We start from the raw sequence: 18,688 nt of genomic DNA on the forward strand, positions 1-18,688 counted from the left end.
CACATCGAGCGCTATCTAGCCATCCCCAGACTTAGAGTCTTCTGCAAGATTCTGACACCCAAGCTTGCGCTTTCTGGTCATCACCAGACTTAGCGATTTCTTTTCCCATCTCCGTCTGTCCTTACAGCACGGTCTTCTTCCCTCTCCTTGCTTCCTTTTTCCTTTGGAAGCAGCTATAGTTGGGGAAGGTAGTTAATGTTTACTGACAACTGTATTAACACAGGTAGTCTATTTATGAATAATTATCACATGTAATTATACCAGGAATGGGTCCTAGAAATGTTACCCACTGAACATGCCTCTCCAATTAAGTTCACACTGGAATGCAACATGCATAAGAAATCCATCATTCCCATAGTAGAGATAAATTCAACCATCATTAAATCGAGGCTCCAATGGTTTTTATCTCTCAACAAGTAATGATAAACACATACCATGCTAATGGATTTCACTTAATTAGAGGGTAATCATCATTAAATCTATTAAGACATAAGCATATACTATTCATCATGCATTCTCATGGTGAATAAAATTAAGAACTCTTCTCATGAACAACTGGACTATAGCACAGAGAGAGTAAAAATCTTCATACCCACATTCCATGCATGTGACATCAATCAACCTTCACTTATTTTCGAATTGTAATAATCTTAAGTCCAATTGAATTAATGCATATAAGTTCTATGGGTTAGTCATACAACACTAACCAATCTCAACTACCAATCGTCTTCATGCATTCATGACAAGACTGAATCAAAAGTTAGTTATGACAACCAAGTCTCGCTGCTTGACTCAATGCATGTTTTCATTATCTAAGGGGTTCTTCTAATGTACTTTTTAAAAAAATTATTTTTCATCCTATTCAAGGATGTTCCCCTAATTTATATTCATGCATTGGCTCATTAAGTTTCGTTCATTGTAATTTCAATCTAGTTCAATAAATGCATTATTGTTATTGCCATATGTGCAAAGTAAAAGTTGGTAGTTGATTGTCACTTTCCTCAATGAGTGTTCAATATTGTTCTAGGTGTGACAAAAGTTTCATTGTCTTTTATCCTCATCAGGAATCTAACGTTATGAACGTAGTTATGCAACAACTTATTACTTACTACTTAAGCAGTTATAAACATGAATCACACCTATCATGCCAAAAGTAGTGTACTACATAAATGAATATGTGAATGATTAAACTCGTACCTGAGTTAATGCCTACTGATGGCGTACCTCAATATCCTTTCCGCTTACCAATTCCCAAAGGCGCCAGTACTGCAACCTTTAGCTCTGATACCACTTGTCACATACCCCGATAACCTCGCAGGTAAAAGTAGGGAGTTAGAATTATGACTATACAAATTACCACAAGTAATTAACCAATTCACAACTCCACAATTCATCATTAACCATTAAATATAATATTCATCAGTACATCAAGTAAATTGCCATTAAGTAAGTTGCATAACCATTGCATAACCTTTCGCCACCATTGTAATAACATAAACTGTCTCATGAATCCTTGCATCCATTTCTTGATATCCTTAAACATATTAGATAATCATGTACTAAGACATTATAATTGTCACATCAAATAAATAACCATCATCAACAAGGACTCATCATTATCAGTGGACACAAAAGGTAATCACACCATTTGAACACCAATTTACCCTGGAAACCCCGTAGGGTGAAAACCAGCAAATGTTTAATCTTATTATTAAACGCTCGTGAGGGTTTTCACCCCTCACTCAATGGCTTATAAGGGATTCCATCCCTTAACCATTGTTATTAAAATCATTACAATGAATTATCATTAAGCTGTCACATAACTAGCTAAAAGCTAAAACAATTTCCATGTAATATTCCTCTTACATACCGCCACATGCAACATTCCTTGTGGCATAATTGTTCTAGCAATGGACAATACTGCAGCTTGAACTCATCTGCATGGACGAATAATCCTTTCCTGCCATAATGTTAAACATCACTTTCCTTTGGCACCATCTGCCATCATTTCCTGTCAATGCAGTCATCAACAATCTTGGCAACAAGATTAGTTACAATATTATTCAATCAATAATCAACCTCTAAAGAGATCTTCTAATATCTACTCATGTGCATAAGCAAGCATGTCATAATAACAATCTTGGCAACAAGATTAGTTACAATATTAATCAATCAATAATCAACCTCTAAAGAGATCTTCTAATATCTACTCATGTGCATAAGCAAACATGTCATAATAACAGTCTTGGCAACAAGGTTAGTTACAATATTAACCAATCAATAATCAACCTCTAAAGAGATCTTCTAATATCTACTCATGTGCATGAGCAAGCATGACTTATTATTTCACTAGCATATATATACCCACATAATACCCTTTGACCTCCACAATGTTTACCAATGCATAAGAGTTCTAACTCCTTGGTTCATGTAAAACCGAGAAAGGAATCCAAACCAGGTTCCTATTTTCTAAGATAAATCTTCGTAAATAGCAGCAAAAGAGTGAATAAACATGGTAGTTCCACGTCTGAAATTAATACTCGTACACAAGTATTCCCATGGTCTTGCAAATAGAACTATAACAACATAAATACATGAATACCTACATGCATGCATTTTCGGGCTAAGCTTCTATTAATTCCCCGTAGCACCTCCTTACAGGAGTAGCCATAGATCATATTAAAAGAGCAGGGAATCAAGACCGTTCAAGTAAACAAGCATAAGCAAATAATTTCAACTATAACAATCATTGGAGAAGTCGTGACAATCACGTTGTAAAAGAAAAGCATTCGACAATAATGGGTAGTGTAGTTGTAAAGGGGCAGTCACCCAATATAACAAGCAATCTTCATCTATCAGCAAGTAACCGTATTCCAACCCTGGAAATTGGCACCAGGTATCGAAACCCTGCACGGTGACTCAAAGCAAAAAGAAAGCACAATATTTCCGCATCCAGCTAAGAATGTCAAATTATGCAGACTAAATCGAACCATATGAAACTAATAGCATAATGATAATCTTTCACCGCATGCAATATCGTATGTTTTCTTCACCAAGAAGAATATATCAAATAATCATTTCTATCTGCATGCATTAACAAGTTTTCTACTAAGAAAACATATAATCTAAACATTCTTTTACAGCACATACATAAAGAATATTTCGTGAGGTCAACTTATCTCTCTTTCCTTCGGCTTCTTCGTCGTCGTCTCCCATTGTAAAACCTTCTAGTGCATTGGGTTGCAACGAAAGACATTTGGGCTATTGCATTGTTAGGCGCGCTGAGATCTTCAGCGTTTCTGAGAATGACCATCATCGAAACACACAGTTTACGATGGCCAGTTCCCACTCCAAATTTTGTCCCCGTCTATCCAGCGCTCAAAGGCAACTTCACTTTTTTTTTCCCGCCCCTCGCCTGTCGCAGAATGTAGAGCCCATCTCTATTGCAACGCGTAAGTATTATATACTCGTAGTAGATGATGTGAGTTGTCAGCTCACCGAAAACCCCCGCGGCAATCCTCCATAAACATTTGGACTCCGCCCAAAACCGCTGGCAAAATCCGCCGAGGAACCATCTACATCGTTTGCATTTTTCGAGCAAGGAACCTTAAAGATTATCTTCCATACACCGGAAGCTTGAAAGCCACAGGAATTGGATTCTCCTTTTATCTCCAGGTTCTCGTTCTGCCCATCCTCATAATGCAATGGCTTTCTTTAATTTGCATGCTCTCGCATCCCACGGTACCAGACGATCACAAATACAATTAACTGAATTGTTTTCTTGCTGCCACCTATCCCTAAAACCTCGCAGTCATTCTTGCGATGTCCACCATACCTCAAAAGATCAGCTATATATTTATTGAAGGGTGCGGTGGTTGGAGGGTAAGCTATCCGAGGCTTCCTTCCATTATCTCAGCTTTTACGCAAATCAAGAATCCGTTTTTGTAACTGATATGTAACTTTTATTTATTTATTTACCATGCGTCATTTTAGGGATGTTACATCAACAGAATCCATATAGGGAGCAATTGAAAAAAAAATTCCATACTCAATCAAATCATTTTGATCCTCCAACGTTGAATACCAAAACTGAGAAATCTCTTGATTAATTGAATTATCAATATCTATTGGAAAATAGATGCGAGTCATCATGTCATATAATCTGAAAGGAATGTTACTGTAGTTTCACATAAGAACCACACCATGGACTATTCGAAATGAAAGATAACTAGGACATTTGTTATTTATATCTATAGAAATTTCTTCCAACAACTTCCATCTGAAGCCTCAATCATCCTCAACGTAGCCAATTCTTCGTTCAAGCACGATTGACCAAATTGGAAATGATCTAGTTCTTAAATTAAGCATACATAAGTGGAGCCATCGTTGACAAGGAATATCAACTGATTCATGTATATTGTTAACGACATACGTTGTATGTCAGTGATTGGAACAAATGAAAAACCCCATTCATTTTTTATTAAATCAAACTAGTATATTTTATAGCTATACCGAGGATAATCTTCATACGCCTTGTCCAGATAGAGCCAAAAAAATTACTTTTATAAAGCAATCCATTCTTAGGGAGTGAAGTGTCACTAAATGGAAGATCAGACCTTCGCCAAACTCTATTAAGACTAGTACAAACATAAAATGTAGACTACATTCTATCATACATATGTTTTAGAACAACCTAGTCATATTTTCTATTGCTTACATTTTCCAACAATGAAAAGAATCCCCAATCTCCAATTCGTATTGGCCATATGTTTTTAAAGACCTTTGTAAATGGATTCATTACAAAATAGTTGTGTGTATGGGAGCATTCTGTTGGTAAGCATAAGACCACCATTGGCCCAAAATTAGACTCTACTATGTATCTTGAATCTATGAATCGTAAATGGAAATGAGATATGTACCCATTGTGATTAAGGTATTCATCAGCAAAATAATTGTCTTCATTATTGAGTAAAGGAATCATAAATCCAAATTCATTCGTTGAGACATACTTGCAACACTAAGAAAAAAGGGTTTTGAGAAACATTCTTTCATTGCTTACAAACAGTGGTAAAATTTATCACAACCAATAAAGAGAGCCAGAGGAAGACAATTTCAAGAATTTCAAATGGAATACAACTCCAAATAGTTGGATCCATGATCAAACGATGAAATCACCTAAAAAAAAAAAAACAAAACAAAAAAAAGTAACATAAATATATAATTTACCATCTACACATACAGAAAAACTTCACATATACACATTGTATAAAATCAAATGAGCAATAAGAACATTATTACAATAGTGAACAAAATTCCACAATTTTATAAACCTAATCTCTATAATCCAATATTATTAATGTTAGTAAACCTATATTTATGTTTATATTAATGTCTATGTTTAATATTGATGTTATAATGTTTCTATTAATATATTTTTAATATCAATATCAATTTTTTATTTTCAATATAAATATTAACATTAAACCAATTTTTTTAATGTTAAAAAACTTAAACTTCAAAACTTCTTGTTATAAAATAACCAAACCAAATGATATAAATACCAAATATGTTAATCCTAGTAAAATGTTTACATGCAAAAATATTCACATTAATGTATAGATGTAAAATATATTTTTATAAAGATTTATATGTTTAACATTAATATATATTCAATAATAACAATATTAATATTAATATTGTTATTAATTGACATTAACACACATATTGATGTTTAATATTAATATGAAAAAGATATTAATATATTGATGTTTCATACATTCTACAGAGATTTTAAATTGAATACAATAAATTCAGTTAGTAAGAAATTTTAGAATAATTTATTATTCACACAATTTTTACATGAATTCTCAATCTATGTATTTAAATCTAAATAAACTAAATTTTAATATACAAATATTTTATATCAAATGAAAATGAACCAAACATATTATATAAATCTAGATTTATATTGAAAACAAAAATTCAATCAATAAGAAATTTTAGATATTTTATTATCAACACAATTTGTACTCGTAATATTTATATTTAAATCTAAATGAACTAAATTCTAAATGCTTCCCTATGATTTTTTTTTTTCTAATCCTTGAATGGTTCTAATTTTGGGATTACTTAAAATAAACCTATCACATAGATTTAACATAAATTCATAAAATAGATTTTGCCATGTAAAATCTATTAAAAAATTAACATAAATATATAAAATAGATTTTATTATGTAAAATCAAAAGAAAAAAAATTACATAAATATACTACATATAATAGATGACATTGATAATTGCGTAAAATAAATCTATTACATAAATTTATTACATAAAATATATTTTTAGTTAATACTATTCAATTGGATTTAATATTATTGTTTGGGACTCACTACATAAAATATTACTATGCAATATATTTGTATTGAATAAATATATTAATATTATTTATTTATTTCCTGATTTTATGCTTTTATGTCCATTGAAAATTTTAAATCTATAACATCATTTCAAATTCTAAAATCTATCACATCCATTTAATATTCAATAAATCTATAACATTGATTATATATATATATATATATATATATATATATATATAACCATCTCATGCTTTTAAAACCATAAAAAAAACATATTCTAAACATAATCTATTCAAGTTTATTATTCAAATTCAAGTTCATTATTCATTATTCAATCTGAACATGTGTTTTCTGTGCATATATTTTTGAAGGGTTATTAAATAAGTTCAATACATTTTATTCAATCTATTTAAGTTAGACAATTTAATACATTCTACAGATTTTATATTGAATACAATAAATTCAATTTATAAGAAATTTTAATATAATGTATTATTAACATATGTTTTTTATGTATTTAAATCTAATTGAAATAAAATTTAAAACATAAATATTTTATATGAAATGAAAGTAAACTAAATATATTATATAAATCTATTACACGAAATAAATTTTATATTAAAAACACAATATTCGAATTCCTAAATTATTTCAATTTTTGAATTACATAAAATAAATTTTAGTTAAATTAAATAAATAAATATAGTATAAATCTATAGTTTATATTCCATACATATATGGTTATATAATTTATATTGCATACATATATGTTTAAATATATAATATGTTTATATTTTATATTGCATACATATAAATATATTGCATACAAATTTATTAACCTCTTTACTTAACTATTTTACCGGTTATGAAAAACATTTATTTATCTTTTTAAACGAATATGTGAGAATGAAATTCTATATCGCAGTACGATATTGAAGAGAGATAGTGTAATAAAATTAATTAGTTTTATTATTAAAAAAAATGAAAAATTATGATATTATCATAACTGAGGTAAGCTTTAGGACAATGTTACACACAATGTTCATAAAAATAAAAATGTTTTATTACAAACAATAATCATGTATATAATATTAAAACATTAATCATGCATATAATATTAAAATTAACATTTTTACTTAAAAGTAAAACAATTTCATTATATTATTAACTTATTTGGATAAAATTAAAATAATTTTATATTAATAATTGATTTTAATAAAATTAAAATAATTACAGCAAATGTCAATTGCAAGACATTACCAGTCAAAAATAGATGAGTTTATGGGCAACTACTTAGAACCAAACTCTATATGAAGTTTTTCTTTGAAGGTAATGGACTCCGCAATAAAGGAAAATTAATCAAAAAGTGGAAACAATGTGTTATTGTTGAATACATCCAGCAAAATCAATAGTGGGTGATAAATATTGGGTCATGAAATAGAGGAGGTTAACTACATGAAGTTACTAGACACCTGGTTTGGTCTACACCACTATTGTTTATGTGGCGTCATCTCATCTGATATACATTAGTTGTAACTATATACATTGGTTGTAACTATCTCACGCAAACCATTTTGTTCTTACCTGATATTTGTTACCAAGTTGCAGTGTAAGAAGTCCTCACATGCCGGACTTGAACTTAAACTTAAACAGGTAAACAGTTTGTTTGACCTGATATTTTATTTGTTTCCAAGTTGCAATTTAAGCACTCCGAATCGAATTCCTCACCAATGTATTTTATTTTTTTTCTATATTTTATGATTATTAAATTTAAATATTAATGTTGTTTTTAATTTTATTTTTAAATTGCTATTTTAGTTTTAATTTAAAAAATAAGGTAATATTTTTTAAATTAAAGATAATATATATTTTGTATACCTTGTGTGGAAGTGTGAGGAGAACCATTGGAGAAGTGTCCATGAGAATTATTTCATTGTTGAGATCTGAAGTATAGTTGTCTATTCGAAAACAAAAGGATTTTTTCTACCCTCATACTATTGTTGAGGACATCTTCGATGTTTCTCGATCAAAGAGACTTAATTTGAAAATTAAAATACTTTTCCTAAAATTTACAGTGTAGCAAATGTGTCCTCCACTTCCCCTACTAGATTAGTATTATATCAGTATGGACATTCCGGTGAATAGAACGAATCAGCTTTCCACTTAATCAAACTAATGGGACAAAAATTTTATGTGGTCTTTTAGTGAATTAAACAAATTAGTCAAAAGAAAAAAGGACATATAAGCAATAGTTATCAAGAATTTAAATAGATGGACTTACCAGAGTGAAGTATTTTTAATATTGTCAGTGAAGTATTTTTAATATTTTCCATAATATTATAATATTTTAGAATTGGACACATGACATGTTAATAGTGTGGATATTAGGTATTTTGAAACTGAAAAATAGTTAAGACAATATTACACCCAGTAAAGACAAAAAAATAAAAAAGTTTTATTACATAGTAAATATAATAGTTGAAAATCTCTATAGATCCTTTCTATAATGATCCTCTCTATGGCAATCTTCTCTACGAATATGAACTTAATAAAATTAAACAACAGGAAAATATCAAAAAAATAAATCTAAGCTAACCTGAAAAAAAAATTGAACCTGAGCAGTGAAAGAAAACCTTGGCTTCCAATTTTGTTAACAACCTTGTTTATATACTTTTATGCAAAACTATTTTTGTGCAAGTCGAAGAACTGACCGTTTCAAATATATATAATAGCACATAAAACCTCATTAAATACAACCTAAAAACGGAGTAAACACACGATAAAAAGAATCAACCATATTAAAAGGTGGCTATTGAGTGGCCTCTCTTGCTATTGCATGGGCTCACTCATTAATAATTTTAGTTATGGCTTCGTTTAAGTAATCATTTTTGTTACATCCATGATCATAGATTTGACAAATAAGCAATGCTTTATTATTAACTTTTATTACTGGGTGAGTTTTAATAAATTATGTTACAAAGATGGTTTCCAAATCGCTGAATATTGGCAGTCAAAGGAGCACAAAATAAAAACCAGTAATGAAGAAACTTTCTAAAACCCTTATCAACTGGCTCAAAGGACATATTTTTGAGAATGTCGACAGTTATGAGTTTCAAAATCAATCCACATTGCAATGCAGGTTTTATATATATATATATTTAACTTATTGCTAACTAATTAGCATAAGTGGTTATTAACAATAGGTACAGTAAATTTTTAATCATGTTTTGTAAAAAATTAATTTTAGTAATGGTTTAAATATGTGATTTAAATATGCAAGAATGTTATCACTTTTAATTCAATTTGTTGATGGAATGGCCACTACCAAAACATAATGGCATCTTCCAATTTATATTATCTGATAAAAAAATTAATTAGCAAAATATTAATTAGCAAAATGATTAGTGACCAATTCGAATAAAAAAAAAGCATATGCACTTAACTAATATTTACAAAATATAGTGCAAAAGAACGTCGACAAAGTTTTACAAAAGCTAGGTGGAAGATCTCTACACTGTAATCTCTACAGTGTTGCCTTATAGAACCTCTCAATAAAAAAAACTTCGGCCTAAAATGAACTGCAAAAAAAATTAATATATTGAGAATAATGAGAGAGAAAATGGAATTGAATTTATTAGCATGTTACTCTCACCTGCCATCAGATGCTGATTAATCTCCAGTTGGATGGGATTGCTAACATGCCATTTCCATGTTTGCAGATGGACGACATAGCGGAAGTTACGAAGCTCCATCAACACCACCAAGAGCTGGAGCACGAATATAGGTATCGTATGAATTAATACCATTTTTCATATTGGCGCAAGAACACTTTGCTTCTCACAGCCTTACTATTCTAGAATAACATAGTTGCTCGTTCAAAATTGTTTTCCCAGGAAAATGAGCGGTGAGGACCTTGGGGGCATTAACTTAAGAGAATTAGAGGAGCTTCAAGACCATCTGGAGATAGCATTAAAACGGGTTAAATCGAGGCAGGTAACAAAATTGAAATTGAAAGCTAAAAGCGAGCTTGTTATGCTCATACTTTTTAACTATATATTGGGCCTCATAAACCCTACTCACTGTGGGCCTCTTTCTGGTTTTGAGTGCAGTCTGAACTATATACCAAAGATATGACCGAGATCCAATCCAAGGTAGGTGCTTTACTCTCGCACCTACTCTCTTGGTATTATTGATTGTTTTCAAGTTGTTTTTCGCACCTACTCTGTGGGTATTTTATTGATTTTTGTTCAAGTTGTTTAGAATATACACGTAAATATAATGGTTTTTTTTTTTTTTTTAATATGTTTTTAACATTTCGTAATTCTATTTGTTATAAATTTTCCAATGTATTTAGAATACATGTAATTTAAATTTATCTAAAAATATATTTATTATTTTTTTATTTTATTTAAATATTTAAATTTTTTAAATTTATGATGATTAAAACAAATAATGATGGGTGAAACTCAATAACATAGGATATCATAGACTTTCTACGCTAGCTTTAACTTCTAGCCAAAACCACCTATGGGTCAAACGGGGTGGTATAAAGACACGAGCGCGTGGACAAACTACTCGGAGATCAACGAGAATGATGCATTGCAAAATATTAATAACATTAAAGATATCGTCACTTCAAAGTTCAAAGAAAATGTGGTGTGAGAAAGATTTAGCGGCTAAAAGAAAATTAAGTTATTATAAGAAGACCATCAACCACACCCTAGAAGATCAAAAGTATCTCTCTATTTTAACTAGCTCAAAGAAGAAAATTAATATGGCAAATATTAGAACGAATTCTCATGAGCTCCATAGTGAAACAGGTAGTTGGGCTGTCCCTAAAATACCATGGATGGAAAAGATATGCCATCCATGTGAGGATAGGAGCATTGAGGATGAAAACCACTTCCTCTTAGAGTGGGCGGTGTACAACTACATTAGATCTCAGTTTCATAATCTATGTAACAATACTGACCTTCCTAGCCTTTTACAATGTCAAAATTATAGTGAGCTCGGGAGGCTTCTCTCCAAGCCTTTTGAACATAGGAATAAAATTTTAAATCAACTAAATAATTTGTTTCTTTAGTTCTAATAGACCAAAGTTTGGTCTCAGCGGACATTAACCATCATCATCATCATCATCATCATTAAATTAATTTTTGTATTAAAATTTTAATTTTGAATTTTTATGAATATAAATCTAATCATGTTAAAAGTGGCCAATCTAAATACAATACTTAAATGATTTTCACAACTTAAATGCTTTTGTTAGTGTAAATATTACTAGATTACAATTTTATATATAATTTAATTATGATTATGAAATTAAATTATTATAAATACTATTACTATATTAATGTTTCTATTTAAAAATTAAAGTCTAAATTTAAATTCCTTTACATGAATTATGACTGTAGCATTAAATTATTATAATTACTGTTACTATTATAATAATAAATTGTTTTTATAAATCGAAATTAAAAATTAAAATCAAAACTTAATTTAGATTCTTTTGCATCAAGTAAAAAAAATGAAAATATAATAATATCCTTTTGATTCATTTGTCAATAAACAATATAATACATTATATATAATATAATAATATGTAATGAATGCATTAAAAGTTATGTAAATTTGAATATGCAATATTTAGATTTAATTGTGTATGTGTTTACTTATACCGCATTTAATATATTATTTCAACGTGTATAGTATTTTATTTTTAAAATCTAATATATCCTGACTCATTTATTTATCAACCAATAATGTAATTTGCAATTCTAAATTAACAAGTTTTCCCACTTGCTAGAAATTTAAATTCATATATATAATACATTATTGCAAAGTATAAGTTATTTATCTTTATAGGAAAATATGAGGCATTCAATACTGTTCGCAGGGCTTGGAGCTAGTGGAAGAGCATGCTATGCTCAGACACCAGGCACGTTATATCAACACTTTTATTGTAAAATTCACACAAGTATTGTATTTCTTGATAATCTAAACTAATAATTGAAGAACATGTTAGTTTAGATAGAAGGCACATTATATCCAAACACTCCTACTTTTAACATGCACACAAATATTCATACTAATAATCTAATGTTCTAATTACAGTTAACAGCATTTCTTGAAAGAGAAGCTGCCGATGACGAAGAACGCCAACCTGAAACGATGCCCCAATATAAATTTCTCTGAGAGGGCAGATGTATATAGGGATGATTCGAGACTGAGGACCAGTATTTCAGATCAAGAATGCATCTAATTTTAATGGAAGAAAAATAGTGCTGAATTTTGTCGTTTATTTTTAAGAAATTCGGTTACAAGTTATTTTAGCTAAATTAGGTCCCTCAATCAATATAGAACTGGAACTGAGAACTTAGATGTTATACAGGAAATATGTTTCCTGGATATCAGGAAGGAAGAACTGGAATTTTTTTCAAATAAAGCTGGCCATCGATGCCATTCGAGTATTTAAGTAAAAACTTTGTCAGGAGATGTTCATCAATGGAAATCCGTCGAATGGATTGTGTGACGAAGCTCTCAGTTTTTATTTTCAGCTCATATAGATCGATAAATAGTCAAAAGGAATCATGTTTGGCCGCTTTTCTACGAATTAGAAAAAAGATTGGATCTATGAAGGCAAAAATTAGAAACATGGTTGAATGTAGGATAAAGGAAAATGAGAAATATGATTCAATGGATGATAAAGGAAAATGAGAAATATGATTACACGGACTATAAAGGCCAGGAGCCACAAACTTTTGTGTATTGGAATATCCATGAGGCAAATGACGATGTTCAGCCTTCTTTTCTTCATAAGATCCTTTCAAAAAAATAACAAAAAAAAAAGTCTTCTCACATTGAGATATTTGTAGAATGCTTGTTGTAAGGTATTATTGTGTAAGATAGTGATGAATATTAGGCGAAAGTTGGTGGTTCATGGCTATAGGTTTATTATGCATTTGATTGCTAGTTTTAATTTCATTTAATTATATTTATATTTATTAATATTTTTTTTAATTATAACAATGTTAATATTAAATAAATAAGAGCTATGTGGTAGTAATGTCACTATCATTTGTTTTTGGACATTGAGGTCATGTTGCTTTTACTAAAAATAAGTCCACTGATTTTGTGTTACAACATGACATAACTGGCTTTGAAGAAAAAGTGGATGTTAGAAATCATGTTTTCTGAATTAATAAATGTGATTATGGACTTTTGGGTTATATTTGACAAGATATTGCAACATGTACAATGTGTTTAATTTTGTTGGTTGACATATAATTAAAAGTTGAAGTATATGAAACAAGAGTCAAAAGTAAATACAGGAAATATGAACTATATGCATGGTATTATCATGAATGAAAATAAAGCATTGTAATCTTTGTGCATTTATTTGTACCTAATATATGTTGCGTATGATATATTTTACAAGAAAATGTTTTAATTAGATCTATTGATTTTAAGAAGAGTTTAATTTGACATCTTTATCATCAGAAAATCATAACTTTAAAGCTTTTGAATTTTTTGTGAACCATTTAGTGACTTTTAATGACTAAGCATATGAAAAACCATAAACTCCATAAAATTAGCACCACGATGTACTATATGGTTATTACCTATGTTTATATATTTGTTTCTTGTGTACATATATTAAAGTGAGATATTTTTTTGTTTATATATATATATATATTTTTTTTTTTTAAAATAATAAACTAATTATAATTTATGTTAATTTTAAAAAATAATTTTACTGTAAATTTTAAGAAAAATATTCTTTTGTTTATATATATATATATATATATACATTTTTTTTAATAATAAACTAATTATAATTTACGTTAATTTTAAAAAATAATTTTACTATAAATTTTAATAAAATATATTTTGTTTTGTAATATCCCGAAAAACAAATCACCTAAAAACTTTCAAAAGATAGTTTACAATTATGTGTAGAAGATTAGATCATCTTAATAAATAGATCATACTTGGGGAACTCAACATAGTATTAGTATCAGATGCTAGCTAAATCTCCTTTCAACACTGCTAACTATGAGAATGACTGTAAGTAATCCTTTCTGGAATTTGTTGGACACCACACTCATGATTATTGTCACGGGAAGTAGCTGGATGGGAATTTGATGATTATTCTATAGGGTGTTGTCTTACTATTTTTGCGACGGGAAATACCTATAGTGGTGGTTAGGCTATTTTGTTATTGAATATATATAGTTTATAATTATTTATATATAAATAAAGTTGTGATGTTTTTAGAACTTTATACTTTAATTATGAAAGAAATGAAAACCTTATCTTTCAAGGAAAAAATTTAAATTTAGTCACTGTGTCAGTTGATTGTAGATGATTTATTGCACAGACAGGAAAGCTTGCCTAATGGCATAAGGGTAACGACGGTCGATCTTACTAAGTAGTATTAAATGATGCATATCCTGTATAACCACAATCATGCAACATTGAACGCTAGTTAGCAGGACATATACTGTTGTTCTAGTTTGAATGGGAAAATAATTTGGTGATGGTCATCTGGTTTATATCTTTCTCAATTTACATTCATTAGAAGTTAGTTAAAAGCTAATTTTATTATTATTATATATATTTTTTTATAATAATAATAAAAAGGTGGGATGAAAAGTTGGTCTAACTAGATGGTATAAAAAATGTATTTAAGTGATAATGCTGTATCATGACAACAACTGAATAAAATTTTAGAAGTTTGGGGAAAATATAAGTAGTAGTCATCATCTAATCTAAAAATAGTTTTGTATCAGCTGTCATTGTTATCTTTATATAAAAAATTATCTTGTTGATTTAATACACTTAAAATTATAACTAATTTCTAAAACTTATTTGATTCAAATTGGACTGGATCTATAATCTCAGTTATTTTCTTAATATTTAAATTAAATGAGTACACAATGTTATCTTTGTATAAAAAGTTATTTTGTTGATTTAACACATTCAAAATTACGACTAATTCCTAAGACTTATTTGATTCAAATTGGACTGGATACACAATTTTAACTATTTTCTTAATATTTAAGCTAGATGTGTACGGAAAAAGAGAACGCTCATTAAAAAAATGTTATTGATGATTATATTTTAGAATTACAACATGCATGAAAAAAAAAAGAACATTGAAGAACCACACAACAACAAAAGAGACATGAGTGGAATTCTCCACTCAACAACAAAATAGATATTAGTGGAATTCTGATTTCGTGCACTAATGTCTTAGACGCCAGTAAAGATATATACGATAACAAAAGAGACCAGTCATAGTTATAGAATAGAAACCCAGAAACATTTGGTAAATCCTTAGATTCGGTGAGGGGTCATTGGCCTTCTTCCCCTGTAAACTTATAATTTTAGTAAATAATTTTGATGAATAAAAAAATTTAACCCTTTACACGAGGTTGAAGAATTTTTAATACATGAGGCTGAAGAATTTTTAATGACAATTACGAACGTGCGGCACAAAATGTCAAATTCCAGCTCCACCTACCCTCATGTACTTTCACTCGACATTCAATATCATTCAACGTTATTCAACAGATCAGATAATGTTCCCCTTTTCTGAATAAGCAAAAAATAAATGGATAAAATCACTTATTTAACGCAATTTTTATTCGCCATTAAATACGTTTAAAAAATAAATAAAATAAACTCTACACAGAATGTTAAATCGCAGGCATGCTCACTGTCATGTACCTTTAGTCAACATTCAATATTATTCAATGTTATTTATTAGGTAGGATAATGTTCCTCTGTGCTGAAAAAGAAGCAATGCAGGATAGTAGGTTAATAGGCAGGTCAAACAAGCAATGTACAAGTAGCACGCTAGTTAATAGGTCAAACACGTAATCCAATGAATGAATTAACAATAGATAGGTAGGGCAAACAATTTAAAAACTAGCACTCATCTTACCACTCGTCGTACTCTGTCTACCAACATCTCATATTTTAAAACAGTAAATGCACCCATGGGGTTGACCTATTGCCTTGGGGCCCATAGCCCTGGCGGGGCCGGCTGTATTATGTAATCCAAGAAAAATTAGCACGAACTCATTAACTCTAAAATGAACATCAAGGTTAGGTTCGAGTATAGAATAAAGATATATTAAGTAGTACGGATAAAATAATATACCTAACACTGTAACTATATGTCAATGGCATAATAAATTATTAAAGAGCAATGAAGAGTGGTCAAAAGATATTAAGTGTAATATCAGAGTTAAACAAGGTTGCCCCCTCTCGCCTACTCTATTTGGCATTTACATCAATAAGCTAGAAGGTTGTTTAGAGGAAGCATGATGCGCTGACACTATCTTAGCTAGGATAGTCATCATCCTTCTTCTCTACGGTGACGATATTGTTCACAAGGTGCCCATCCAATTTTGATAAGCAACTTATACTTCTTAAGGATTTCTTCTCTACCATGGGTATGATTGTTAACACTGACAAAACAAAAGTTATGATTATCAAATCCAAGAAGGACACTTAAGCTAATTTTATGTATGACAATAGTAACTTGGAGGAAGTGTCTTCCTACAAGTACCTAGGAATTGATATTCATCACAAGCTCAACTCGAACTATAGCATTTAGGAAAGGATTAATGGGAGATGGAAAGCTTATTTTGGTCTTGAAAATAATTGTAAAACTGCAAACCTCCTAATGTGAGATAGAAAGAAGTTCCTCTTTGAAACTTTAGTCACTGTGGTTATCTTATATGGATGTGAGGTTTGGGGTTGTAGCATCTCTAGAGAATCCTAGAGAAAGATTGAACAAATCGAGAAGCATTTTATAACGTATAACCTCAAAATTTAAAGCAACACACCCTATCCTATTCTCCTTATAGAAGTGGGCATTTCCCCTATTGAGAGCCTAGCTATGACTAGGCTTCTGTTGTACAAGCACAAACTCAATAACATAGGAGACCATAGACTTCCTAAGCTAGCCTTAAATTCCAGCCAAAACCACTTAAGGCTCAAACGAGGTTGGTATAGAGACACCAGGGCCTCATTAAATCATTAGGAGATCGACGAGAATGTTGCATTGCAAAACATTAATAACATTAAAAATATTATTACTTCTAAGTTCAAAGAAAAAATGTGGTGTGAGAAAGATTTAGCAGCTAAAAGAAAATTAAGATATTATAAGGAGGTCATCAACTCCACCCTAGAAGATCAAAAGTATCTCTCTGTTTTAACTATCTCAAAGAAGAAAATTAATATAGTCAAGATTAGAACAAACTCTCATGAGCTCCATAGTGAGCTCCATCGTGAAATCGGTGGTTGGGCAGTTCCTAAAACACCATGGATGGAAAGGTTTTGCCATCTCTGTGAGAATACGAACATCAAGGATGAAAATCACTTCCTCTTAAAGTGCAATCTCAGTTTCAAAATCTTTGTTGCAATACTGACCTTCCTAGCCTTTTAAATTGTCAAAATTATAGTGAGCTCGGGAGGCTTCTCTCCAAGCATTTTGAGGATAGGAATAAAATCTTAAATCAAGCTAAATAATTCATTTTTTTAGGTCCGATAGACCAAAGTTTGGTCTCAGTGGACATTAACCATCATCATCATCATCATCAAAATAAAATAATTATTTTTTATCAAAAATTTTAAATCCAAAAAGTTGAAATTAATTTTTATTTTTTTTTTCAGAAGAAAAAAACAGTATTTTCATTCATATGAATATATCATAAGAAAACATCTAAACCAGATTGTAGCGCAAGGAACATCTACAATGTAGTATCCAAATCTAACAGAACAGGTTTGCCCAGAGTCCTATCCTCATCAAACCTGTAGCATCCGCATCAATACAAAAAGATAGAGGAAGAGTGAAATAGAAACAGCATATATGCAGAGTTACAAAATCATAAGAGCAAATATATCATCCATGAAGACCGTCCATAAGCTCCTGTATGCCTATAATGAAATTAATTTATATATATGATAATAATTTATTATATTTTATTTATTAAAAAATATAAAACAAAATTTACATTAAATAATCATATTTAATATTTTTTGAAAATTTATAAATCATAAAATAACTATTTTTAGGTCTTTCTAATTTTTTCAACCTATAACTTTTTAGGAGAAAACACATGTTCTTAACCATTAAGCCCACTTATAATCTTTTTATAAAATATTTTCATATATATACTAACCATTCAATAGTAATTTAAAAATTATAAAAGAAAAAAATGATTAAATAATCCACTCAAAGAATCTTTTTGTGAATTTTCATATTTATTTATTTTAAATAGCAAGAAGATTTTTACATTTCATATGAATATA

General features: G+C 29.6%; 1 protein-coding gene across 1 annotated transcript in view; it reads left to right on the forward strand.

The window, feature by feature from the left end:
• The window catches only part of LOC149226800 (transcription factor CAULIFLOWER-like), a 222,716-nt gene extending 210,160 nt beyond the window's left edge, over positions 1–12,556 (forward strand). The window contains exons 4-8 of the mRNA XM_089380301.1: positions 10,081–10,145; positions 10,255–10,354; positions 10,471–10,512; positions 12,258–12,338; positions 12,476–12,556. Of these exons, the coding sequence (XP_089236427.1) occupies positions 10,081–10,145; positions 10,255–10,354; positions 10,471–10,512; positions 12,258–12,338; positions 12,476–12,556 (369 nt within the window). The remainder of the gene's footprint in view (positions 1–10,080; positions 10,146–10,254; positions 10,355–10,470; positions 10,513–12,257; positions 12,339–12,475) is intronic.
• Positions 12,557–18,688: the final 6,132 nt, after the last annotated feature.

This window comes from Pinus tabuliformis, chromosome J, assembly GCF_031772625.1.
Source record: "Pinus tabuliformis cultivar Carrire ecotype Pingquan chromosome J, CPIR1, whole genome shotgun sequence".
Lineage (NCBI taxonomy): Eukaryota > Viridiplantae > Streptophyta > Pinopsida > Pinales > Pinaceae > Pinus > Pinus tabuliformis.